This window comes from Hemitrygon akajei, chromosome 10, assembly GCF_048418815.1.
Source record: "Hemitrygon akajei chromosome 10, sHemAka1.3, whole genome shotgun sequence".
Taxonomy (NCBI): domain Eukaryota; kingdom Metazoa; phylum Chordata; class Chondrichthyes; order Myliobatiformes; family Dasyatidae; genus Hemitrygon; species Hemitrygon akajei.
In genome coordinates this window covers 50,634,564-50,662,003 of record NC_133133.1, presented here as the reverse complement: position 1 = coordinate 50,662,003, position 27,440 = coordinate 50,634,564, and the positions used below count along the sequence as shown (strand labels likewise).

Genomic DNA, 27,440 nt, shown 5'->3' with positions numbered 1-27,440 from the left:
ATCGAGGTTGTGGCACAGGCTTAGTTGATTTTTAGGTTTTTTTAATGTTTGTAGGGATGGTTTTTGGACCAGAGAGGGTAGTTAGGGACCAAGTTAGGGTTTAGGAACAGACATGTGGAGGAATTAGAGGATGGGCTGGAGTCTAAGGCTTTGTGCCACATTCAAAGGTCAGCGACATGGTTATGGTCGGGTGTCTGGCTGGCAGACCAGTGAGGATGAGGGGTGGAATTGTTGGTGTGTTCTGGGATCAAAGTTCCACACAGACAGGAGAAATGAGGGCCAGTGACCCTCGGATACGCGAATTGCGAGACTGTAGTTTGAGGCCTAGTGTTCAGGGTCCTGTCATTGGTGAATCTGGAGCTTGAGTGTTGTATTTTGGGTCCTCATTGATTGTCATTGGTGAGTCCTGGGTCAATACTGAGCATCCAGATCAAAGCCCGAAGGTTCAGAAGTCGAGGTGTGATGGCCAGAACCTTGAATCTCCAAGTCTCTGCAAGTCCACAGGGAAGTTGAAGACTGAATGTCTGTGAATCCACAGGTCTGCTGGAGACTGGTGTGAAGGAGGAACGGGGTTTGTTTTGTTATTGTAGCTTTGTTAATTGGTATTTCTGATTTGTTGTGCTCCTTGTTAATCTGCCCTGAAGGGTGAGCTTGTTATGATTGCACAAGAATATGTGGCAACACTTAAGGGCTCCCCACCCCCATGCTTGTCATGACAGCGCCCTGATGACTCCACCAGGAGTTAAGGGGGTGCGTGCACACACACACACACACACACACACACACACACACACACACACACACACACACACACACACACGTGCACATCCTCAGGTTGGTTGTTAACACAAACAAGGTATTAAATCTATATAGGTCATAGTAGTAGAGGTATTTGAATGTGATATGGCACTGATGAAAGGCAACAAACCAGAACAGTGGTCACTCAAACATTATCCCTGTCTCCACGTCTGGATCCCTCACGAAGACAGATAACTACCACGGTATCAGCTTGACCTGCATCTTAGCAAAGCTATACATTCAGATGATCTTGAACAGGATTCGTATCACCATTGACCCTAAGCTAAGATTCAATCAGAATGGTTTTTGGCAGAAGTGCACAACAGTAATGCAAATACTTGCTCTCCGTAGAATCATCGAGGAAGTCAAGAAGAACAACCTACAGCTGTGCTTACTTTCATCGATTTTCACAAAGCTTTTGACTCCATTCACCGACGTAAAATGCTGAAGATCCTGAAAGCTTACAGAGGGCCAGACCATCTACTGAGAGCAATAGAGTCCAGCTATACTGAGACCACGGCAAAAGTTGTATCACCAGACAGAGAAACAGCAGTGTTCAAGCTCCTGGCTGGTGTGCTTCAAGGAGACACTCTGGCACCCTACATCTTTATAATGGTCCTTGATTACTCTCTACGTCAAGCTACCAAAGATCATGACAAGCTTGGTTTACCATAAAACCAGGATGAACCAAAAGGGTCAGACCAGTTATGCTCACAGATCTCGATTTTGCAGATGACATAGTCCTGCTCTCTGACCAGATGGAGGAAGCACAGCAGCTACTGACAAAAGTGGAAATTGAATGCAACAAAGTTGGACTTCACCTAAATGCTAAAAAGAGAGAGTACATGGCATTCAACTGCAACGAAGGTACTCTCAAGACCATAAAGAATGATACCATTAAGAAAATCTTAGACCTTAAGTACCTTGGGTCAAGAATGATGAGTTTGGAGAAGGACGTAAATACAGGGAAGGCGCTGGCATGGAGGCCTATGAATGACATGAGGGAAATCTGGAGGACGAACCTGACCAGAGGGCTCAAAGGAGGATCTTCATAGCAGTCATAGAGTCCATTCTGATGTACGGATGCGAGACGTGGACACTCACCAGGACCATGTGAAGGTCACTAGATGGTTGCTATATATGAATGCTCCGGATGGCTCTGATGTGAGTTGGCAACAGTACATGACGAACGTCGAGCTTTATGATGACCTACTGATGCACACTACTAAAATCGAGGCGAGAAGACTGCAACTAGCGGGGCACTGTCTACGACACCCTGAGCTACCTGCCAGCTTAGTCATCACATGGGAGCCCAAGCGTGGGAGGGTGAACCCCAGGTGCCCTCCCAAGACTATGGTCAACACATTCCTAGAAGATAGTGGTGCAGCTAATGTAGATGAACTGAACACACTGATGAGGGAGAGGGAGGAATGGAGAGTCCGTCATCATGCCCGACGCCAGCCCCCTAGGCCTGAGTCGACATAGTAGTAGTACTTGAATGTGGCTCTGTATTTTATCTGAACATGGCCATTGCCGATGGTATTTTTTTTTTCTCTTCATATTTTGCCAACAAACACACTTTCAGTCCATCTCTGTGTAACTTGGATCTTGGACTTCTTGACAGAAAGACTACAGTCAGTCTGTGTTGACAGCAACATCTTTAGCTCCATCATGCTGAGCTCCAGCGAAGCCCAGGGCCAAGTGCTCAGCCCCCTGGTGACACATCACTGTACTACTAGTTCTAGCTCAAGCTGAATCATGAAGTTTGCTGATGATGAAACAGTGGTTGGCGTCATCAACAACGATGATGAGATGACGTACAGAGAGGAGACAGAGCAGTTGGTAGAATGGTGCGAGCACAGCAGCTTGAATTTCAATGTGGATAAGACTAAAGTGATGATTGTGGACTAGGCAGGTACAGGCTCACCACTCATCACTGCACACACATGGCTCCTCCATGGAGACACAAGCACCAAGTTTCTCAAAGTGCACATAACAGACAATCTTAGCTTGTCCCTGAACACCACCTCTTTAGTCAAGAACGCACAGCAGCATCTCTGTGTGACCTGAGGAGATTGAGGCCAGCAAAGCCCCCCCCCCCCCACCCACCCCCATTCTAACCAATTTTTACAGGACCACCCTTGAAAGTATCCTGACCAGCTGCATCACTATCTGGTACAGGAACTGCAAGGCATCTGACTGCAGAACCTTGCAAAGGTTTGTGAAGTCTGCTGAGAGGATCATTGGGATCTCTCTTCCACCCATCCAAGATATTTATCAGCAGTGCAGGGTATGCAGGATCACTATTGGATACCAAAGGTTGAAGAGGTACAGTAAATCCAATGCATGCTGGTTGTCTCCAACTGCATACTGCACATCTATCAAACTGTGATTGAGACATGCTTTAAGCACAGTCATAGAGAATTTGCTGCCATGAATCTGATACAATTTTAGTTGGGTATGGTGAAAATACTTTAGATGGATATAAATCATCTGTGCGTGCTCTTTTTGCCAAATGCTAAGCCTGTTTATCTGCTTATATATCATGTGCTTATGTAAATGTCAGACACAATTTGGCGTGTATCGTGCAGTTTGACAACTTTGATTAAACTTACTGTATATACCAAAGTAATCAAAATTAGAAATTCCCATTCTGTATAAATTGATACTCCTTTTACTCTTTATGTCAAATTTACTTAAAGCACCAGCAAGATAGGAACAATTACACAGAACTGATTCCAGAATTAAAAGGAAGCAAATTTCACTCAAAATCTCAAAATATCAATATCAAGACTACCAGGATGTTGTACCCTTACAACAGGATTAGAACATTGTAAGCAATGGATAAAATTATCTTGTAGTATTTCTGGTTACTAATGACTTGTAGTTTACATAAAGAAACAAGTTATATTTTGCTTTTGAGAGGATACATACACTGGAAACAAACAGAAAAAGGACCTGCATTGACAGGAATTTAATGCTAACTATGACCAAATGTTTGTTTTAAGGAATAGTCCTCAAAACAAAACTTAAAATTCATCTGGCCCAGATGGTGTCACTGGCCCTGGCCTCAGGTCCTGTCCAGATCAGCTGGCAGGGGTATTTGCATACATTTTTAGCCTTTTGCTTCTATTTGTGGTTCCCACCTGCTTTAAGAAGACCACTGTTATCCTGGTACCTAAGAAAAACAAGATAACATGCCTTGCCAACTGCCATCGAGTAGCTTTGATATCTGTCATGAAGTGCTTTGAGAGGCTGGTCATGGCACACATTAACTCCAGCTTTCCAGACAACCTTGACCCACTGCAAATAACTTAGTACCAAAACAGGTCTATGGTCGACATTATCTCCCTAGTCCTACACGCATGTCTAGAGCATTTGGACAGTAAAGACACCTACATCAAACTATTTATTGACTATAGCTCTGCCTTCAATATTATAATTCCAAACACATTCACGACCAGACTCTGGACCCTGGGAGTCAACGCCTAACCCTGCAGATTGATCCTTGTCTTCTTGACTAACAGTCTGCAATCAGCTCTGCCTCTGCCACAATTACGCTAAAGACTGATGCTCCACAATGCTGCATCCTCAACCTGCTACTCTACTGCCTGTATATTTGTGGCTCTGTGTCTGGATTATGCCAGTTTGCAGATGATACTACCGTAGTGGGTTGTATTGCAAATAACAATGAGTTGGAGTACAGGAAGGAGCTTAGTATCAGGGTGTACGACAACAACTTTTACATCAATGCCAGCAAGACAAGAGAGCTGGTTATTGACTTCATTAAGGGGAGTGGGGCTAGAGTGTGTGGGTGGGTGGGGTGATCTACAGGCTTCTGTCTACATCAATGGGTATTGCAATTGAGAACTTCAGATTCCTGGGAGTGAACAGCACCAACAGCCTGTCCTGGCCCAATCATTTAGATACCATGGCCAAGAAAGCTCATCAACACCTCTACTTCCTCAGAAGGCTAAAGAAATTGGCATGTACCTGTCAAACCTTACCAATGTTTATTGTTATACGTACCATAAAAAGCATCCTACTGGATGCATAACAGCTTGGTATAACAACTGATTTGCATGTGATTGCAAGATACTGCAGAGTTGTGGACGTGGTTCAGCATATCACAGAACTCTTGTCTATAATTCTCACTGCCCCAGTAAAGCAGCCAGGATTATCAACAGCCCTGGAAATTCCCTCTTCTATTGGAAGGAAGATACAAAAGCCCTGAAGCAGCTACCTCCAGGCTCAAGGACAGCTTCTACCCTTCTGTTATAAGACTATTAAATGGTTCTTTTGTACAATAAGAGGAACTCTTGACCTCACAATCTACCTCGTTCATAAAAAAATCAATTGAAAAAACAATCTACCTCGTTATGATCTTGCACATTGTTGTTTACGTCCACTGCATGTTCTCTACACTTTATTTTGCATTGTTATTGTTTACCTTATTTGACCTCAATGCATTGTGTTATGATTTGATCTGTGTTAACAGTAGGCAGGACCAGCTTGTCACTGTATCTCAGTACATATGACCATCATAAACCAATTCCAATTCAATTGATAGAAAATTGGAAAGGGAATTCTGGAACTTCTGATTCTTATTAGAATTTAGTTGAAATTATTTCCCCAAAGCTGCAACATTACCTAATTCAGCTAGCCATAACTATGAGTAACAACGGATTGAGGGGGTAAAAGGACAATTGCGGTCTGAGGTTATCAGTAGCTAAATGATTGATGGTTCCTGGACTGTTTGTGGAAATAAAATGACAGGTGTAAGATAGAATTCGCGTTATAATTTCAATACCAATTCTTGGATATATCGAGAGTGGTTGGATTACGAGGGAGAATAAAGGCAGCTTGAATTGTTAATTTCAGAAACCTACAGTTAAGCAGACAAATTGTTGGTTTCACGCAGATTTCTGACGTCTGATCTCCCTTGATGCGTGTTTTTTTCAACTAACTTTTCTAGAAATTATAAATGCAAAATATAACCAAATTTAAATAATTAAAGCCCTGTATGACTGACGGAGATGCCATAACTTCATCCCGACAATAAATTATCCCCCATGCCTCAGTGCCAGAGCATTAATTGGCCATTACTTTTTTTGGCAACTAATAAATGGTTTCAAAATATACAATTTGCGTCACTTCAGACAAGCTTTTAATGCTACATTTAATTCATAGCTACTGTGCAAATGTGAAAACTTTACGTCATTCAATGGATTCAATGATTAATTCATTTGAAATATTGTTACAGCGAAGATAATGCCTGCATGGTGCAATTCAAACGTCTATTTTATTTCCATGTTTATTCTTAAACTTAACTGGTTCCTTTGACATTTATGTGATTCGTTTTTAACAGTGCTATTTTTAATAAACTTGATGCAGGACTTCTGATTCTGGCTGTGTTAATCCGAACCCAGTAGCTAATAATACCCTAATATTAATAGTCTATCATTCCGCTTCCCTGCCTGCTCCCATCCCCTGTCTGCGCATGACCTGGTTAAAGACGAATTTCTACCAGTCACTGGAGCTTCGAACGATTCGGCAAAACATGAATGGGTAGCGACTCGAAAAGCTGAAGAGGCGTGCGCGCTCACGTCAAGTCGAAGCCATGTATGTGCACGCGGTGAAGGAACCAGCACGGCAGCGGGCACACGCACAACCCTCAGTTGCAAACGGGGGTGGGAAAGGGCGTGGACGGCGGAGGTCTCGCCGAGCTTTCTGCGAGTGGTTCTATTGCTCAGCGATGGAGTAGCGCAGACAGGGAGAGACACACACGGTGCTGGCAGTGATAAGTAGAGTTGCAGGCAGCGTTCGCGGACGAACAAACATTGCAAACCCGCGGACAAAGACAACCTACCTTGCAAGGTGGGTTGCAGCCAGCACATTGCGCGTAGCCATCAAGATCTGGGACTTCAAAATAGCAAATTTATAAGGGATTTTACATATTTTGTTAAACAATATGATCGAAGGAATACATGCGACGAAGGGCGAAAAGAAGCCGACGCGGAAATGGCAGAAACTGCCCGGCAGAAACACGTTCTGTTGCGATGGCAGGATTATGATGGCCCGGCAGAAAGGAGTTTTCTACCTCACCGTCTTCCTCATCGTGGGAACCAGCGCGTTGTTCTTCGCGTTTGAGTAAGTAACAATGACAGATAAATCCAATTGCTGCTTGAAGGCGTTGGAAAGATTATAACGATTTGCACCTTTGAAAGTTGCAGGAATCAGATTATTATTTAAGCTGTAAAATCGTTTATATTTGAGAGGGGAAATTGTATTTAGGGAGTAGCTTCAATCAGTATGCCATTTCACGTTGACCACTTAGCCGCGTGTAGCTTGCGTCTGATCTCCATGAATTTTATATCGTGTGCATACAGAGCATCCTCCGTCCTACTTGCATTGACAACCTGTCATATCTCAGGTTTTGGACGAAAACTACGTAAATAACGAATCTTTAGGGTATTTGGTTCAAGAAGTTAATTATATTTCATTTTTAATGCCTATTGTAAAATTTCACCTGGTAATGCGGTGACCTTGGCTGCAATGGAGTCTTCGCGATGTTTAAAAATATACAAGAGGCACTTGTGCACTCGGTTTCGCAAAGTGTTATTTTAGTTTAATGAAATAATTAAGCCTCAAGGAACACAAAAGGATACAATGTGTATTGGGATTGGAGGACAGAAGGAGAGTTGAAGTAATGCTGATCGTGCTGACGTTTGCGATGAAATGATGCGTTTTAATTTGATTTCCTTCTTGCTGTCGCATTTGGCAAATGCAGATAAGATGGCTTTCTGACTCCTTCAATTTGAAGGAGTTACCTTATAATCGTTTCTTACAAAGCAATAATTATGTGTCTTTCATTTTAAACTTTTAAAACCGTTTCCTCAGTGTTTTAACTATCTACATTATGGTTTAAAAATACAGCTGGGGGTGTGCTGGAAGTCTTTGAATTTATTCTTGGACTATCCCAATTAATCTGGCAGGGCGATAATGAATACCTGACAATTGGCTTTCGTTTTTTAGATATGGGAGTAGGGACATGTCTGCATTTCAGAGTCAGGAATCGCGTCCTTTCTTAACCCTCTCTTCTCCCCCGCCCCACACACAGATAAGGAGCAGTGCAGTTATCTATAGAGGAGCCAGTGGGATTTTCATGAAATATTTCGTAGCTACAAAGCCTAATAACATTTGAAGGGACGGTTGATTTATTAATTGAATGTCGTCGTCTGTGAAATTCGACCAGGTGTTTTCAGGATGGACGAAAGTATTTCTAATATTTGAATTTTTTTTTAAAAAAATGCAACAGGTTCAGATGGGACCAACTTGTGAATCCTGTTGCTTGTTTTGCCAAGAGTACATAAACAGCGTGGTGGTGGAATTATACCAATGTGTTTATTTTATTCATTTGCTTTTTGACTATTACTCAAATTATTGCTGAAAGTGTATATTTTTGTTTTGAAAAATAAAGGTCTGCATTTGATATAAGAAACTTAAGCCAAATTGAGTGATTCTGACTTTCATTGCAATAGTATCCTAGTCTTGATTTCTGTGGATGATGAATGGAATGAAATTATGCATATCTTGATATTTCCCACACCATCAGATTTAGGGACAGTTATTACCTCACAACCATCAGACTCTGGAACCAGAGTGGATATCATCATTCAGCTTCACTGGGAGCATCATTGAACTGCTCCCACAATCTATAGACTCACTAACTCATTTTCAGGTACTCTACAACTCATTTTCTTGACATTAATTGCTCATTTATTATTCTTGTGTTTTTTCTCTCATTTTGTATTTGCACAATTTGTTGTCTTTTACACATTTCTTTCTGTCCCTCCTAATGGGAGCAGTCTTTCATTGACTCTATTGAGTTTCTTGTACCTACTGTGAATTCCCACAAGAAAATGAATCTCAGGCCTGTATATGGTGACATATATATTGTGATAATAAATTTACTTTGAACTTTCCATATGTGGGTCCTAGTACTCATGCTTCTGTGTTACAAAGAAAGCGTAACAGCAGCTATATCTCATTAGGAATTTGAGGAGATTTGGTATGCCACCAAAGATACTGGCAGATTTCTACAGATGTTCCATGGAGAATATTCTCACTGGCTGCATCACTGTCTAATATCGGGAGGGGGGGGGGGGGTGACTACTGCAAAGGTTCAGAGTAAACTGCAGAGAGTTGTAAAGCTAGTCAACTCCATCATGGAGACCAGCCCTTTGGAGCATCCAGGACATCTGCAAGGAGTGGTGCCTCAAAAACACAGGGTCTATCATTAAGGAACTCCATCACTCAGAACGTGCCCTCTTTTCATTGCTACCATCAGGGAGGAGGTACTGGAGCCTGAAGGCACATACTCAACAATTCAGGAATAGCCTCTTCCCCTCTGCCGTCAGATTTCTGAATGTACATTAAACCCATGAACACTACTCATGTTTTTCCCCCTTTTTTGCACTACTTATTTAACTTTTTAAATATATGTACTTCAACTTACAGTGTCTATTAACTACCACAATGTACTGATGCCACTTAACAACAAATTTCATGACATATGCCAGTGATATTAAACCTGATTCTGATTTATAGTTTCTTTTTTGAATAACACATAACAAAAATACGCGAATTGCCAAAGAACTTGAGGATAAACATTGAAAGGTACATCAGCATAGATGAAGTGTGGAGCATTTCCTTTGGGATTGTCAAAATGAAGTGCAACATAGACCTGCTTTTGATGCGTTTGGTGCTGCTACATACACATCTTGAGGGAAGGAATTTAGCCGAAACAAATACGCATTTTGTTTTGTCTGTCTAAAGAGTTAAGAAAACATAAAAACGGGGCCACATAGTGAATATTTTGTTCCTGCCTACATTTGCCAAATAGTAAAAAAGGGAACTAATTTGGACTTGCTCCCAGAGTTGCTTGGAGTGATCGTTCACATTAATTTTTGCATTGCTATTGTGGACTGTAATGTAATACATTTAATAGACTAATAATCAAATATTCTGGGCCTTATGTACATTGATATATTGCTTGAGAAGCATTTGCACCAAGATGCTGTGGAAAGCATTTGTTTAAATTGAGATGAGATAGGTGAGAGGTTATATGCTTGATTAGTATTTATTCAATGGTAGGACTTGTGAATGATGGATAAGTAGGATCTTTAGCTTTGATTACGGTTTTAGTCAGAATTCGATTAACTCCTTTTGCTTAATTGTCATTATGTGCAATATGTTTCTTGGAAAATCCATGGAGAATATTATTTTTCTACTTCCTGTGCATTGTAGTTCCAGTAGACATTATGAAACTGCCTTAACCCCTGTAATTCAGCTGTAAAAGAAAACTATTGTAGTGTATTAACATATCCAATGTAGAGTGTACTGTAAATAGCTTATTTCTTTTTGTTGAGTGAGCTTTAAATTTCGCATTTATGCAGTCTTCTTCATAGAAACATAGAAAATAGGTGCAGGAGTAGGCCATTCGGCCCTTCGAGCCTGCACCGCCATTCAATATGATCATGGCTGATCATCCAACTCAGAACCCTGTACCTGCTTTCTCTCCATACCCCCGATCCCTTTAGCCACAAGGGCCATATCTAACTTCCTCTTAAATATAGCCAGTGAACCGGCCTCAACTATTTCCTGTGGCAGAGAATTCCACAGATTCAGCACTCTCTGTGTGAAGAAGTTTTTCCTTATGTCAGTCCTAAAAGGCTTCCTCTTTATCCTTAAACTGTGACCCCTCGTTCTGGACTTCCCCAACATCGGAAACAATCTTCCTGCATCTAGCCTGTCCAATCCCTTTAGAATTTTATACGTTTCAATAAGATCCCTCCTCAATCTTCTAAATTCCAGTGAGTATAAGCCTAGTCAATCCAGTCTTTCTTCATATGAAAGTCCTGCCATCCCAGGAATCAATCTGGTGAACCTTCTTTGTACTCCCTGTACTGCAAGAATGTCTTTCCTCAGATTAGGGGACCAAAACTGCACACAATATTCTAGGTGCGGTCTCACCAAGGCCTTGTACAACTGCAGTAGAACCTCCCTGCTCCTGTACTCAAATCCTTTTGCCATGAATGCCAACATACCATTTGCCTTTTTCACCGCCTGCTGTACCTTGCGCGTGTACTCATATGCCTTGCGCGTTACATGCTTGAGCGTTCGTGGCTTTCCACATCGAACGATCCCTCGCAGCGTCAATGATATCTCGCACATTTAGATCTGTTAGTTCACAGTGTCCATATATTTTCTTCTTTGCCTTCATCTTCCGTGTTTCCCAGGCATACGGCCTTGTAATGTAAGGCATTCTATTTCTCCCTTTCTGATGACATGGCCCAGGAATTTCCTCTCATTTAATGTTCTCATTAAAAATCTTTTTGTATGGGCACGTTGGAGTACTGTCTCATTATTACCCTATCTCTATATTATATTTTCAGCATTCTTCTAAGAAACCATTTTTCTGTTGCTTCTAAGTTTTTTTTTGGAATTCTGGTGTTATAGTCCATGTTTCGGAAGCATACAGCAAGATTGACCAGATGTAACATCTTAGTAGTCTAAGCCTTGCTGTCATAGAAATGTCTCTGTTGGTCAAAATGGGTTTCATTTTTTTGGAAGTTGGTTTTGGCAGTGGTAATTCTTTTTATTTCTACTTCTAGCATCTTGTGATATAAAGCTAGCAAGGTAATTAAAGCTGGTCTTTTGTTCAGTCTCTTGGTTATTGGTGTACAGTTGGCAGTTGGGAGTATCCTACTGTTTCGATATTACCATACATTTGGTTTTTTTTACACTTGATGGTTAGACCAAAATCTGCACTAGTTTGTACTACTTTGTCTTGGAGGATCTGTAGGTCTTCTGCAGCACTTGCTATCAGGGTGGTATTGTCTGCATATTTTATATTGTTGATGTTAACACCTCCAATTTTTATCCCATCTAGGTCCTTTGTTTCTATAGTGAAATGATTCTCAGATATTAAATAATTCTGGTGAGGCAATGCATCCCTGTCTAACTCCTCTTTGAATTTTAGTCCAACTGCTTATACAGTATTATCATCAATTTTTACCATTGCTGTTTGGTTCCAATATCAATTTTGAAGCAGTTGTTGGTCCCTTCCGTCAATGTTTAGGGAGAATTTGAAATAGTTTTTCATGTAGCACTTTGTCGAATGCTTTAGTGAAATCAGTAAAACATAAAAAGACATCATTTTGATATTCAATTGCCCTTTCTGAAAGCATTCATATTATGAAAATTGTGTTCCTAGTTCCTCTATCTCAATAAACCTATTTTGCAGTTTAGAAATTTCTGGCCTTGTTTTTAATTCGACTCAGAACAATTCTCAACAAAATCTTTATTATGCGACTCATAACACTGATTGTTCTATAATTTTTGCAGTCAATAGTTCCAGGAATTTTTGGCAGAGTTATAAATACTGATTTCAAGAGATCGTCAGGCAATACACCAGACTCATATATGCCATTAAACAGTTCAAAAAGAATATCTAAGCCCAGATCTTCTAGGGCTTGTATCATTGCCGCTGAAATTTCATCAGGTCCAGTGGCTTTACCACGTTTCATGCTTTTCATTGCTTTAGTTATTTCTTCTTTGGTAATAAGTGGGGCAGAATGAGGGTGCTTAATATCTGGGGGTTCCCCTCTATTATCTTCAAAAAGCTGCTCTATATACTGAATCCACCTCTCACATACTTTATCTGGATCTGTTAGGATGGATCCGTCTGCTGATCTTATGCATCCTGTAGTGGAGGTTTTCTTAATTCCAGTAATTTCCTTAATTTTCCTGTGCATTTCTTTGCTGTTGTTAATATGGCCTTTTACTTAATTGCATTTTTGATTCAGCCATTCCTCCTTTGCAATATTGCACAATTGTCTGGTCTGTCTGTCTAGCTCTCTGTTTTGTACTTCATTATTCTTCTCTAACCACCTTTTTTCCATCAGATCTAGAATTTCTTGGGTTATCCATCCCTTGTTGGTGTGTTGGATTTCTTGTACTGGGATTATCTCCTCTGCTGATTGCTGTATAGCATACAGTCGGTCCTCCTTATCTGTGGGGGATTGGTTCCGGGACCCCTGCAGATAGCAAAAAATGTGGATGCTCAAGTCCCTTATATAAAATGGCGTAGTATTTGCATATAACCTACGCAATCCTCCCGTATACTTTAAATCATCTCTAGATTACTTATATAATACCTAATACAATGTAAATGCTATGTACATAGTTGTTGTACCTTATTGTTTACGGAATAATGACAAGAAAAAAAGTCTAAACATGTTCAGTACAGACGCAACCATTGTAGCTCCTCTGGGAACACTGATGCTGCCTTGGCATCAGCCGATCCCGATTCTCTTGTGATCTTTAAGTTCTTGAGACTGTAGTGCTTTACATAGCTAGCCAGCCTTCCCTTACTAGCCTTAAACTCTTCCCTCTTGCCCACAACACAAGTAGCGAACGAACAATGCTCAACTTCCGGGTTTTCCCGATCCACGGATGGTTGAATCGGCACATGCGGAACCCACGGATAAGGAAGGCCAACTGTATTTAAATCTGTCCCAAATAGGTGTTGTTATGTTTTCATTGAGGTGTTCTTCTACAGCTGTTTTGAATTGTTGCTTAAGTATGCTATATTTTTTAAGTTCTCCCAAAATATGCTGCTTTCTCTTTTTTCCACATTTCATTTTCTTTAATTTTGTTTTGATGGTAGTTTTTACTGGATGGTGGTCTGAACCACAGTCTGCTCCTGGATAGGCTTTAGAATTTGTGATATTATTTCTAAAGCGTTCATTGATAGTAATGAAATCTATTTTAATTCCTTGTTCTATCTCCAGGGCTAATCCAAGTACACAATCTACGTGGATGGTTTTTATACCAGGTATTGGTGATCACTTGGTTGTTTCTGACACCCCAATCAGTAAACCTTTCTCCGTTTTCATTTTTCTCCCCTAATCCAAAAGGTCATATGATGTTATCAACCCTTTCCTGTCCAACTTTGGAGTTAAAATCTCCCATGACTAGTTTTATATCCTGAGATTTACACTGCTCATAAGCACTATCGAGATCTTCATAAAACTTGTTGATATCCTCTTCATTCACATCATTTGTTGGCACATAGGCTTGTATTATGCTAATGTTTAAAGGGTTACCCCTTAATTTAACTAAAAGCAGCTGGTCGGATATCGCCCAGTATCCCATTTTGATACTTGTTTGTTTAAAATGATTCCAACTCCATTCATATGCTGTTGACCTCCAGAATACATTATCAGAGAACTATTCTTAGTGAATTTGCCACTGTCGGTCCATCTAATTTCTGACGGGCCTAAGATATCAACTCCCAACCTTTTCATTTAATTTAATGTGTTGTCCAACTTTCCTTTCTGGTGAAGTGTATGGATGTTCCATGTTGCCACCCTTAGCTTTTCCCTATTGCTTACGGTCTCTGGATGACGGTCTGGTGTCACCTGCAGCCCATGACTACCCCTCCCGAGCGAGGTGTTGTTCTGACGATTAGAATCAACCCCATTCACGCTGTTGTCTGGTTTCCTTCTTTTGTTTCTTTCCATGATTGACTAGGCAGAGATTTCAACCGTGGTTTGCCGTTGCCTTCTGTTGCTGCAGTGCTCATCTAACCAGAGCATTTGACCTCTACTGGTGTCCCAATCGGGAGTCGTACACTAGACGTCGCCCAACCTTTGCTGTTGTTGTACAAAGATAATTCTCCACATATTTATGCAGTATGGGTGGGGGGAAGCCTACATTTGCAACTTGTCAGTAGATGCGTAGTTTAGGATTGTAGAGCAATGTGGGAACAAAGTGCGCTATTTTTTTGTGCAGACAATTTGGGCAGAAATTTGAATTACTGAGTAACTAAGAAGTTAACAGCATAAAACAAAATACTATTTTAATTACTAACTGTATCACCCATTCCAAAAGAGGTGCATCTAGAGTTGTTTAGAAAAGTAAAGGCAAACATTGCTGAACCATTGGCTGCAAAATTCCTGCTCTGCCAGATCCCAGGCAGCATGAAGATGCTTCATGGTTGTAACTGCTACACTCTTACTGATGCACCATCAATAACTCTCGGAGACGGGAGGCGAACGATAGGCTTTTATTAGCTGCAAGAGACCACGATTAGTAGCAAGAGACCACCACACAACATCCTGGAGACTGAGGGAGGAGCAGTGCCTCCAACCGCCTTTATACAGGGGTCTGTGGGAGGAGCCACTGGAGCAGTCAGCAGAGGGGCATGTCCAGACAAGTATATGTAGTTTACCACACTTACACAAAAATATAAGGAAGAGATGGTCATCAGCATCATAAACCCGAATTACAGAATGTTAACAATGAATGTTAACAGTAAAGTAGTGTTTTGATAAAGTGAGTGCAAATGAAAATAACTGAGGATAAATGAGGATTACCATAGATGTATTTGTTTTACAAGTGGAAGAGGATCTTTAGTTATATGGATGGAGTGAAGAAACCAGGATTGTTGTGGTTGGAACAGAGGGAGATGTTTGGCAAAAAATGAAAAGTGACATAGTTAAGGTCTGGACTGGGGTACTTGGGCTAATAGCCAAGAAAGATTGAATTGTCTATTTAAAAGTAAGCTGGATTCGTATCGGAAAGAGAAGTCATTTGCAGAGTTGTGGGGAAAGCATTGGGAGCATCTGTGTCGATTTTACATGGAGTCAGTTTGAACTCGACTGGTGATTGGCCACCTTCCTTGTGGTAATCTTTCTGTGATTCTGTGAATTTTGAATTCTCTGTTTGTTACTTACTGGTAAATATTGAAACATTGACAATAGGATCCTGCTGTATAGAATTGATGTTACCTACAAAGGAGGCAAGCAAAATGGAAGGTAGGTTCAGAGGAAAGAAAGTTAGTCAAATAATATTGATCTTAATTTGATTTACATGCCAGTAGACCTTAAACTGTAATGTTAATGTGTGCATGCATTTAACCATCATCCTAAAGTGTAGTTAAGGCCTGTGACGGGTAATTGAAAAGCTAAAAGCTAAAGCAAATTGAGATATAAGATAAGCAAGCAATAAGATGAGCAAATTGTGGTATTGTAAATTGTACTGTATCTAAAAATGTTTCATCAGCTACAGTCCTGCACCTTTCCACTTCTATGTTGTGTGGGAATGGGAGGAGTCTTTTATTGTTGTAAATGCCCACATATAATTGCTAGGTTATACTTGTCTGATGCACAACCAATCTGCAATGGTTGCTCAAAGTTTAAGGGCAGATCGGAGGCATTGGTTAAAGAAATGTTGGTGACAAAAGAAAGAATTAAGATAGGATCAGTATAAATGGGTGTTGATGGTTGGGTATGTGCTTTTTGGGACCATATGTGCTCTCTCTCTCACTAATTTTTGCTCTGAAATGTACAGGATCCTGGGATTTTTAACATTGATAATTGAAGAATTGTGTCCCATGCTGGGACTACATTTTTAAAAAAATGTGAAACCTGTCAGGGATGAGGGACTTGGGTAGATTTACTATTAAGGTTGGAGAATGAGAGGAGATCAGGTAGAGGTATTAAAATTAAAGAAAGGTTTGGGACAGAGAAACTCTATGCATTTGCAGAAAAGTCAAGAACCAGGGGATATAGAATGTATGTGATTAGCAAAATAAATAAAAGTGAGATGAGAAAAATCTATTTTATACAGCAAACTCTGCTTGATTTTTGAAAGAAACTGGAGCTGTCATGCTTTCAAAATATTTGTATAAAATTTGTGCTTTTCACTTAGCTGGACTTTGTGTAGGTAATTTTTTGGATAAACCTGGGTGAAAGTTTACAGGACAGGCTATTATCAAGACCAAAAAAAAATCAGAAATATTGAAATTTAATGCTTTGTACTCGTACCAACTAGTTCAGTATAGTATTCTGAGAGTATAAGGTTACATGAATGATAGAGAACATATTAAGGAGTAGAGTGATTATGAAGAGGCAAGCAGACTTGAGGATAGAATTGAAACATTTAAAAAATAGATTAACATGTATTTTGGAGATGTTCCCAACCTGGGGTCCACCGACTCCTTGGTTAATGGTAAGGGCCCATGGCATAACAAAGTTGGGAACCCTTGGCTCATTTGTATCCATAGTGAAGTGATAGAGTATATAAAGGAAAAATTAATAAAACATGTAGCAAAGACCAATTGGTATGTGTATGCATAGGGAGTTATATAACAATATCTTAAAAAGCATAGAAAAAGAAGTCTGAGATGTTGGTGGCTGGGAGTAATGCAAAGAACATCAAAAGATGAGAAAATAGATGTATTTTAGCTCTAATATTTTTTTAAACAATTAAAGGGGATGGTTAGAAGCGATGTGAACCTCATGTACGAAAATATGTAAAGTCTGCAGAGAGAGATATAGATAGGTTAAGTGAGTGGGTAAGGGTCTGGCAGATGGAGTACAATGTTGGTAAATGTGAGGACATTCACTTTAGAAGGAAAAATGAAAACAGATTATTATTTAAATGGTAAAAGATTGCAGAATACTGCTGTGCAGAGAGACTTGGGAGTGCTTGTGCATGAATCATAAAAGATTGGTTTGCAGGTGCAGCAGGCTATCAAGAAGGCAAATGGAATGTTGTCCTTCGTTGCTAGAGGAATTGAATTTAAGAGCAGGGAGGTTATGTTGCAACTATACAGGGTATTGGTGAGATCACATCTGGAGTACTGTGTGCATTTCTGGTTTCCTTATTTGAAGGATATACTGGATGTGGAGGAGGTGCAGAGGAGGTTCACCAGGTTGATTCCAGAGATGAGGGGGTTAGACGATGAGGAGAAATTGAATTGCTTGGGACTGTAATTGCTGAAATTCAGAAGAATGAGAGATCTTATAGAAACATAAAATTATGAAAGGGATAGATAAGATAGAGGCAGGAAAGTTGTTTCCACTGATAGGTGAGACTAGAACTAGGGGACATAGCCTCAAGATTTGGGGGAGTAGATTTGGGATGGAGATGAGGAGAAACTGCTTTTCTCAGAGAGTGGTGAATCTGTGGAATTCTCTGCCCAATTAAACAGTGGAGGCTACCTCAGTAAATATATTTAAGACAAGATTGGCTAGATTTTTGCATAGTAGGGGAATTAAGAGTTATGGGGAAAAGGCAGGTAGGTGGAAGTGAGTCCATGGCCAGATCAGCCATGATCTTATTGAATGGTGGAGAGGGCTCAGTGGGTTAGATGGCCTACTCCTGCTCCTATCTCTTATGTTTAAATTCAATGGTAATATTCTTAATGAGTGGAAAAATTATATGGTATTGATACAAATTTTGAATATGTGTACAGTATCTTATAGTAAAGGAAGGGCATTGTTGGATATCCTAAGGAAATTACTACACAATGATGAAGATTTGTGAAATTTAAATTAAACAAAATGACAATAGTGAGTAGATTTCTGATCCTAAGAGTGACATCTCTAGAACCAGTTGATGTTCAAACCAAGATTTTAAAGAAGGTTGATGTGTTGTCTTTAAATCCATTGTACAGGATATATCCTGTGTTTTTTAAAAAAAAAAAAAACACACACACACACACACACACACACACTCACACACTCACTCACTCACTCACTCACTCTCTCACTCTCTCACTCTCTCACTCTCTCACTCTCTCACTCTCTCACTCTCTCACTCTCTCACTCTCTCACTCTCTCACTCTCTCACTCTCTCACTCTCTCACTCTCTCACTCTCACTCTCACTCTTTCTAAGGCCACTGCCCCGAGTTGTTTTTAAAATTCTGCCCAATTATCTTCCCATACCTTTCAACAAACTATATTCTGGTAACCATGGGTATAATCTGCTAGGTTGCTTTTCAATCCACCAAATTGTTTATAATCTCAAAAATATTTCTGAACTCTCACCTTCCACATCAATCTTCAAGTGTAGAAATTGTGTCTAATTTCTGCAAGTTTGATTCAGTAAAATGTAGCAACAAAGTAAGTAATTGTCATTGTAGTGAAGCTTGTACTATTTCTACATTTTCTGCCTTCCTCCAGTTTGGAAAACTACGTAACTTCACAGCTCTTTTTTTCTGTTCTGAAGCCTACTTCTGCTTGCTCCTGCAGTTTACTCCTTAGCCAATTATTTATCTATAGAGCTACAGGGTTATTTATTCAATTTTTAAAAATTTTAATTACACTAATACATGTTGCTTAATCAAGCACCTCTTGGAAAAACCACTTTACTCACTCCTCACTTTGACTTTTTGCCATCATAGTCTTTTTTTAAAAAAAGGTTTTGTTTTTACTGTATTGATTTCTACTTGATTGTTAATTTTCTCTTGGATTATGAGGCTTGCAAACATTAAATGGATATAAAGCTCTTGGTTCTTTTAAGTTTACCTTTTACTGTTACCGCCAGATCACCCATTTAGTCCCTAAATATGACTTTCTCTTATGATCCTTTTTTACCATTAATGTGCCTTAAAATAAAAACCATTAGATTACTTTGTTAGAGTCTTGATATAGTATTCTACAATAGCTTCATTATTGTCACTGCCATGGTCTATGGCATTTTGAATAGTTTCCTGTTTTTGTGCATCATAAGCTAATTTTTCAGGTTTTTTTTTAGGTTGCTTTTGAGATTTTTTGTTGAACTTGTTTCTTACTAGTTTTCATACCAATGTGTAAATATGAGGAGAAAGAAAAATCTAAAGCTTCAGTTTCACTGTTCTGGAATTAAAGAATGGTGCTATTTCTTGCTGATTCTAGTGGTACTTGAGAGAAAATGTATGTGGGTCATTGGATTCTTCATTTTGAAGGTCTAATTGTAACAAGTAAGAGATTTCATGTTGTTAGTTGCATTATGTGAGGTTAATTTATGTGCTTGTTATCTCCTTTTATCTTGCCTCTTGAATTGTACGTATAATCAAGGTTGAACTGTTATTGCAGGTATTTTTATAATCTCTAAAGTACTTGTTGACAAGTCCATTGACTTTTGATGGCAACCTGCCAGCTTCATTAATAATTGCCCAATGAACAGTACAAATTGGAAGCTTTGGAGGTTATGGCATTACTTGTAAACAGGCTATAACAATCACCAGTACTGTGTAACATAATGTTTTAATAAGGAATACAACTTGAGGACATTATTATTTTATATGGAGTACAAAGTACCTAGTTAGGATGCTCTTTCTTTTTGGAGAAAAATGCATTTAGAAAATGTCAGGGGCAAATTTTTGCATCTAAATGATTTTGATAGGGTGTCTCCTCAAAACAAGAAGAAAGTCTTCATCTACAAGTGACCAGAGGAGAAGAGAGAATGGATTGGTCAAGAGATGAGTTTAAAACCCAAAGATTTTCTCTTTAGGCTAGATTGCTAATGTTGAATGGGGAATTGCATTGCAAACAATACATTAGTGGTTTTAATTCTGTACAATCTTAAAATTCATATCTGTGGAAATGCAAGTGATTGCTTGATTTAATTTTTAATGTAGAATTTGAAGGGTATTGTGAATTGTTCAGAGGGTGGAAGATATTGTTCAACAGGGAAGTGAAGTGGAAGGATGGTTAAAGCAGATTTAATTGTTCAGGTTTTGAGATAATTCAAAACATTCAGGAAATTAATAATGTCTAAAGTTCTTGCTAAAGGCATGTTACACAGAAATATCAGTGGTGTACTTGTATATTAAAAATCAGCTCTCTTGAAAATCTGTTATTTTTGTGATTTAGCCTTTCATTTATCTTTATCATGCCTCCACACCCTCCAACTCGTGCAATATGCTCCCACTTTGGCTATTGATGGATAATAAATCCATGCCCATTGATAAGCAAAATTCAGGCATGTTTGGCTAAAGCTATCAACTTTTTTTGTTTCTGTTTTTTCGTAATTGATCTGCTCTGTTTATTTTTCATATAGATACTTCAACATCATTGCGCCCTCTTCTTGATGAAAATGGTTCATTGGTTTCACTGACAACTCAACAATTAGTAGATAGGGTTTCATCACATTTGGTGTTATCACTAAACCTTTCTTAATTTCTTCTCTAAGAAGTTCCTTTCCACTTCTTTTCATGTGGATATAAATGCAAGTTGATGTAAGAAATTTGGCAAAATTTCAAACGTAGAATATATGTCAAATCTGAAAAGGCAAAAGAATAGCAGATTTATGGTATTTGTAATAGGTTGTTATTACTTGAGAGAGATTTTTTAAAAAGTTAAATTGTAAAACTTTGTCGGTACAAACTCCTTACAGATAGTGATGGGAATTGAACCTAGTCAGTAATTGCTGGCATTGTAAAGCGACTGTGCAATCTGGGGTGCTTCTGCGCAGTGTTTATGAAGAATTGCGACCACAAACATAACTGTTTATTTCCCTCCAAAGAAGCTGTCTGACCTGCTGAGTTCCTCAAGCATTTTGTACATGATGCTGAAGATTTCTAGCATCTGAGAAATCTCTGGTGTTTGTGAATGTCTGAACCAGGAATGTGTGTAGGCCATTCAGTACCTTGATGCTACTTCACTATTCAATAAGATGATCATTTACCTATTTGTGACCTTAACTCTGCATTCCCACCTGTCTGTGGTAACTTTTTATCTCCTTGCTTATCAACAATCTGTTTACTAATGTACTAATAATTTTTAAAGCCCTACTTCCACTAGCTGCTGAGGAAGAAGTTTCAAAGATTAATAACCTTTTAAGAGAAAGCTTGCCTCATCTATCTTAAATGGCAACCATTTATTTTCAAACATTGTGTTCCCGTTCTGAATTTTCCCACAAAAAATTCACATCCTTCTGTCAACACCTTTTCGGATCTTGTACATTTTAGTCAAGTCACTTCTTCACTCTTCCAAAAATCCAGCCTGTCCAAACTTTCCTCATAAATCAACTCCTTTTTTTAGATATAGGTCTAGTAGCCTTTCTCTAAACCCCTTACTGTGCACTGATATTCTTTGTTAAAATAAGGAGACCAGTATTATCAATGATACTTCACATGTAATCTCACCAATGCCCTATACTGTAACTGAAGCATAATCTCCTGAATTTTGTAATTAGTTCCTCTTGTAGTAAGTAATACCACCCCATTATCTTTCCTATTTAATTGTTGTATCAGCATTTACCTCTGCATAACCATTTAATCTACTGTATCACCTAGTAGTCTCCTGTGTACTCCATCCTGTTATATTACACACATGGCCTTTTTGAGTTTGTTTATTATCATCTGATTGTACATATATACAGCCAAATGATACAGCATTCTTCCAACCATGGTGCACCCACAATATGTGTATCATGCACAGCACATAAACAAAATATTATAATAATTAAGTTAGTAAAATATAATACAATGCATGTGACATGCGCAGCATAGGTAAACAGTACAGTAACAGCTCACTGTCCTAGTGACGAGACCTTGCTGATGGCAAGGTATTCACTAGTGTCACAGCTTGGGGGAAGAAGCTGTTACCCAGCCTGTCAGTGCTAGTCCTGATGCTCCTGTACCACCTCCATGAAGATAGAAGGTCAAAGTGATTGTGGAATGGTTGGTAGGGATCCTCAGCAAAGCTTACGGCCCGATGTAAACACCATAAACACAAAGTAAATGTCATAAATAGAGGAGAGGGAGACCCCAATGATTCTTGTGCATGCATTAAACATTATGCATGTGTTTTGGGTAATAATTTCTAAGCAGAAGAAAACACTAGTGCTGAGCCCTGATTTGATAAATCTTCCCTTTTTTTAAAGTGAGCGTTTGAAGTTTGCAATACAGTGTATTTTTGTATTTTGTTCTATTGCATTAATTTGTGATGCTTAGGAGATATCATGGGTGAGATGAAGCTCTGTTTAACTAGCTTAATGTTACAATATCCATGGAAACTATCTTGAGCAATATAAAGTCTAAAGAAGAACATTGCAGCCCCAAACAGATCTGGGTTCACAATCAGTCTTCCTGAGAATTTGTCTGTTATGTGGATTATATATTTACTTTCATTGCCATTGCATGATTGTATGTGAGGTGAAGAGTGTTTCTCTTCTGTCATCCTTTTCTGCACAGATATTTTTGTTACTGATAATTTGAAAACCCAAGAATTCCACAGACCTCATAAATTGCTAATGAACTTGCCGCATATTGCAGTGTAATTTTTTCTGAAAATGTTAATTAATCAGTTACTAATTGTTACTGATTGCTTTACACAGCCTTGTTTGCTTGCTAATTTGCCTTTTTTTTGAGAAGCCGAAAATTTGTGTTGGAGTCTAATTTCCTAACTGCATTATTTAAAACAAAATTGAAGCTGGATACTGTAATAACATGAAAGCTTGGGCAATTTTACTACAGTCACCTCATGGGCCTGAGGCTGTTGCCTGCAAATGAACAATGGGCATGTGGTTACACCCATGAGCCCATTGATACTGCCAGTGGCTATCTGCCAGCCAAATATAAATAGTCAAATGCTCAGAGAGCCCATCTCACCAGCCCGCCGTGTGGACCGAGTGTCAGCAAGGCCACCCGTATTGCACCAAAGATGCCTCATTCCTAACATTCCCCTGAAACCTTAGATAGCTGGCAAAAAGCCTTGGCCCTGTGTTGCAGGCTGTGTCAACAGATTGAAATGTCGCTGATATCCAGAAATATTTTTTAAAAATAAGCTTAAAAATTAAAGCGTTAACTAAAACACTTTAAGGATATTAAAACTAAAGTTATTTTGAAAACTGGTCTTACTTGCTTTTTTTTCTCTGCAGCTGAACAATTACTGTTAAAAGTTGATGTTGAAATGGGAGTGCAGGGCAGTGAAGAAATGGTACAGGATACAGGAGAGAGGGTTCCAGATTCCTGTGGTGTTCAACTCAGTTTTGTGGAAGGAGGGAATTGTACAGGTTGGCAGATTACATCTCATGGAAAGTTAGTTTACGTGGTGGGGGGTGGAGGTGGGAGAGGGCACTTAAGCTCATTTAGTGGGTTATGGATGAGGCATAAGGTGATTGCACTGTTAAAGAGAAATAAAGATTCAATGATACTGTAAGTATGTTTTTCCATTGTACCTGTGCCTACAAAGTCACTGGAGTGAAGTACTGGTAGACATGAAGCAGTCTCTTTATTTGACAAAATGAGACACAGCAGGCATCATAATTGAGATCCTTTCAGAGGAAGAAGGTCTACTTGACCCAACACGACAGAACACAACATTTTATATGCTAAAGATCAAATGGCAGTTCAGGACAAATTCATATTTACAATTCTCCCTTTGAACTACTGTACACACAAACTTCGCACCTCCTGCTTCACACCTACACGACTGACACCTAAATGACACCTAAATAACAAATTTAATTAGCATTGTCTGGTCTTCATACTAACTATTGTATCTTCCAATTAACTGTGGTTCATGCTGTTAGGAACGTATTGTTCAGAGCTGCATTTTAGAGTTAAATTTACGGTTTGTATTTGCATCTGAAGTCATTTGAAGGAGTTAATTGCTTTATGTGCTAAACCCGAAATTGCTCTAACAGTCCCTCCTCTTGGCCCTCCTGGTCAAAAATAAATTTGTACCCGGAAAGGCAGGCCTTAAGGAGGATCAACTCAAATTGGGCAACAGAAATGCCCTGCCTTAGAATTCCTCCCAGTAACTCTGTGTAACTACATTTACCCTATCACCTGTAATGGCTGGTTGTGTAGTGTAGTGGCATCAGCACTTGACTTGAAGGCAGATGGTCCTGAGTTCAAACCCAGCTGGGTCCCAACCTGGGCAGTAGCAATATTTGCGTGGAAGAATATTTGCCTGTATTTTGCCATGAAAAGGTCATGACGAGTCAGACTCGACTGAACAACACCAACATCTGTAATGGCTACTTACAAGATGCTAAGCAGAGAGATTGTTTCAGGGGAACCAGCTAGCTAAATGTATCAAGATCATAGGCCCTCTCATCGATGTTCGGGAGGGGTTAGGATGGTTTCTATTTGACCTCTCCCCAGTGGCACCCTCTTCCGAACAGTCCACTCGATTGCTGGCCTGACTGCTGAAAGGGCCAAGCTTACTTGTATTCACCTCCTGTTCAGGCTGGGGGTGACTACCCGCCGATGCCATGAGCAATCTTTCTCAGTCTGCCAAACATCAAAGTTGTGGAACCTGATGTCTCTGCTGCAACTCGGATCCCTCTCCATCTATTTCCCCTAAGATCTTTTCTATTCAATGCTATACAGCTAATCATCTACCTTCAGCAACCAGTCTCCATTACAGAGTACCATTACACTTTAACATGCTATTCATGGGTTTCTGTCAGGCTCTCTGTGTCTCGTGCCTTTGCATTTGCTGTGGTCAGCTCTGGAGCAAATGCTGTGGCTGGTACTCATTTCTTGGGTTCTCTCTAATTACATGGTTACTGGATACACTTGATCTCCTGCTCTGTCTGTGGGGGCAACAAGAAGGTGAGTGGTACAATTTAACCTGAGTCCCGTATTTCCACCGGCTGCCTCGCCGAGTCAGCACACACACACAAGTGTCATCTATCTAAAAGTACCATCTGTGGTCCTATCCGTGTGGGAGCACAGCCTGCCTTTTCAGGCAGCACTCTTACCATGCCTTGCTTACCCGGCTGTGGGAGGACTATCTCCTTTCCCGCCGGCTCTCTCTGATCAGCAATGTGCTGCTGTTGTTTTGTTCAGTCAAATTGGTTCCAAAACTCGTTCACATCTCTTTGTAATCTTACTAAATTGGCAGTTGTCGTTTCTTTCTGTACATTTGTAATTTCTGTTGCTTGTTCTTCTGCTGCCCTCTTCGCACTGATGTCCGGCCACTCGTTCCCTTTCTGTACCTTACTATCCCCTTTCTGGTGAGCCTTTACTGTAATCACCTCAGGCAGCTGCACAATTTCTAACAGCTCCTGACTACTTGGCCCCTCCCCTTGGGACCTCCCGACATAATTCCCACACATCGCTCTGTCTCCCTTCCTGTTTGGGGCTGCTGTCTCTCTGTGGGCCATGTTAGCTGCTTTGCAGGTCACTCATGTTCACTGTCCCTGTCTTGACCATGTTATTTCTCCTTTTCCTGAGTCTATGGTAGCACCTGCCTTACTCAGTGTGTCTATTTCCAGGACAGTACCTTCATTAACCATATAACAATTACAGCACGGAAACAGACCATCTCGGCCCTTCTAGTCCATGCCGATGCTTACACTCACCTAGTCCCACTGACCCGCACTCAGCCCATAACCCTCCATTCCTTTCCTATCCATATACCTATCCAATTTTACTTTAAATGACAATACCAAACCTGCCTCTACCACTTCTACTGGAAGCTCATTCCACACAGCTACCACTATCTGAGTAAAGAAATTCCCCCTCGTGTTACCCTTAAACTTTTGCCCCCTAACTCTCAAATCATGTCCTCTTGTTTGAATCTTCCCTACTCTCAATGGAAAAAGCCTATCCACGTCAACTCTATCTATCCCCCTCATAATTTTAAATACCTCTATCAAGTCCCCCCTCAACCTTCTACACGCCAAAGAATAAAGACCTAACTTGTTCAACCTTTCCCTGTAACTTAGGTGCTGAAACCCAGGTAACATTCTAGTAAATCTTCTCTGTACTCTCTCTATTTTGTTGATATCGTTCCTATAATTCGGTGACCAGAACTGTACACAATACACAATACTGTACACAGTACTCATTGTTTGGGCACACTCAAAAATCTACAGGTAGCTGCACTTCCTCAATCTCAAGTACCTGCGGCTGACTTCTCTCCAGCTCCTGCCCTGGGAATGTAAATCACCCCCCCCAGTCAGGGCAAGGGTAGATCAGCTATCGATACTGGCTACCCTGTGTCCACTAACATTTTGCATTGCCGGACCCCAGTAAACCTCTTGTGTACATCTGTGGATGACCACCACTGGTAATAGAGGCTGCTGTCAGCCATTTGTCTGACCTCACCAGCTCTATAATGTGGTCAGCAGTCAAATTGGAAAGAGCGGGTACTGCTGTGGATTCTGCCTGCTTTGGTGAGTGATTTTCACACCTTCCTCGTTTCTCCGAACACTGCCTCCAACCATGGCCTGAGAAGCCACAGCTGTAACAAATCATCTCCTTTACCCTCCCACGTCTGTTCCAGTAGTTCCTTGCTAAGTGCCCCAGCTGCTGGCACACAAGCAAGTTCTCGTGGTGTCATGGCAGCTACATTGACTATAGCCTCTTTACAACTTCTCTTCCCCTTCTCATCAATCTCACTGACCCATGGAGTAGGTCGATCCCACTACAATCCCCAAATCTAAAACTTCCTGCTGGGGTGAGCTCAGGCCTTCCTTCATCATTTTCTGGAAGACTGGATCATCCCTCCCTGGACTATCCAACCCTGAAAACTCCTCATTCACTCGATATTTATGTTCGATATTTTCCATAGCTGGCTCTTCAACTCTGTGAATCACTGCCTTTATCACTCCCCAGTTACTCTCACCTTTCCCCAGTCGCTGCCTCGCTTTCCCTTTAAAAAAGCGATGTCTCTCTTCATTTCTGGCATTCCTTGTAGTTGCCCACATACCATCCTGCACCTCCTGGGCCATACTCTCCCACATATTCCTGGGACACTTCACTTTTACCTACACATGTATATCTTTAGGATGCATCTGGTGAATTTTCAATAATTTCCTCCAGCTTGTGCCAGAATTTTGA

The 27,440-nt window shown here is 40.1% G+C and overlaps 1 protein-coding gene across 1 annotated transcript in view; it reads left to right on the top strand.

The window, feature by feature from the left end:
* Positions 1 to 6,458: 6,458 nt before the first annotated feature.
* Positions 6,459 to 27,440, top strand: part of zdhhc9 (zDHHC palmitoyltransferase 9) — a 121,687-nt gene continuing 100,705 nt past the window's right edge. The window contains exon 1 of the mRNA XM_073058252.1: positions 6,459 to 6,948. Coding sequence (XP_072914353.1) covers positions 6,770 to 6,948 — 179 coding nt within the window. The 5' untranslated portion in view covers positions 6,459 to 6,769. The remainder of the gene's footprint in view (positions 6,949 to 27,440) is intronic.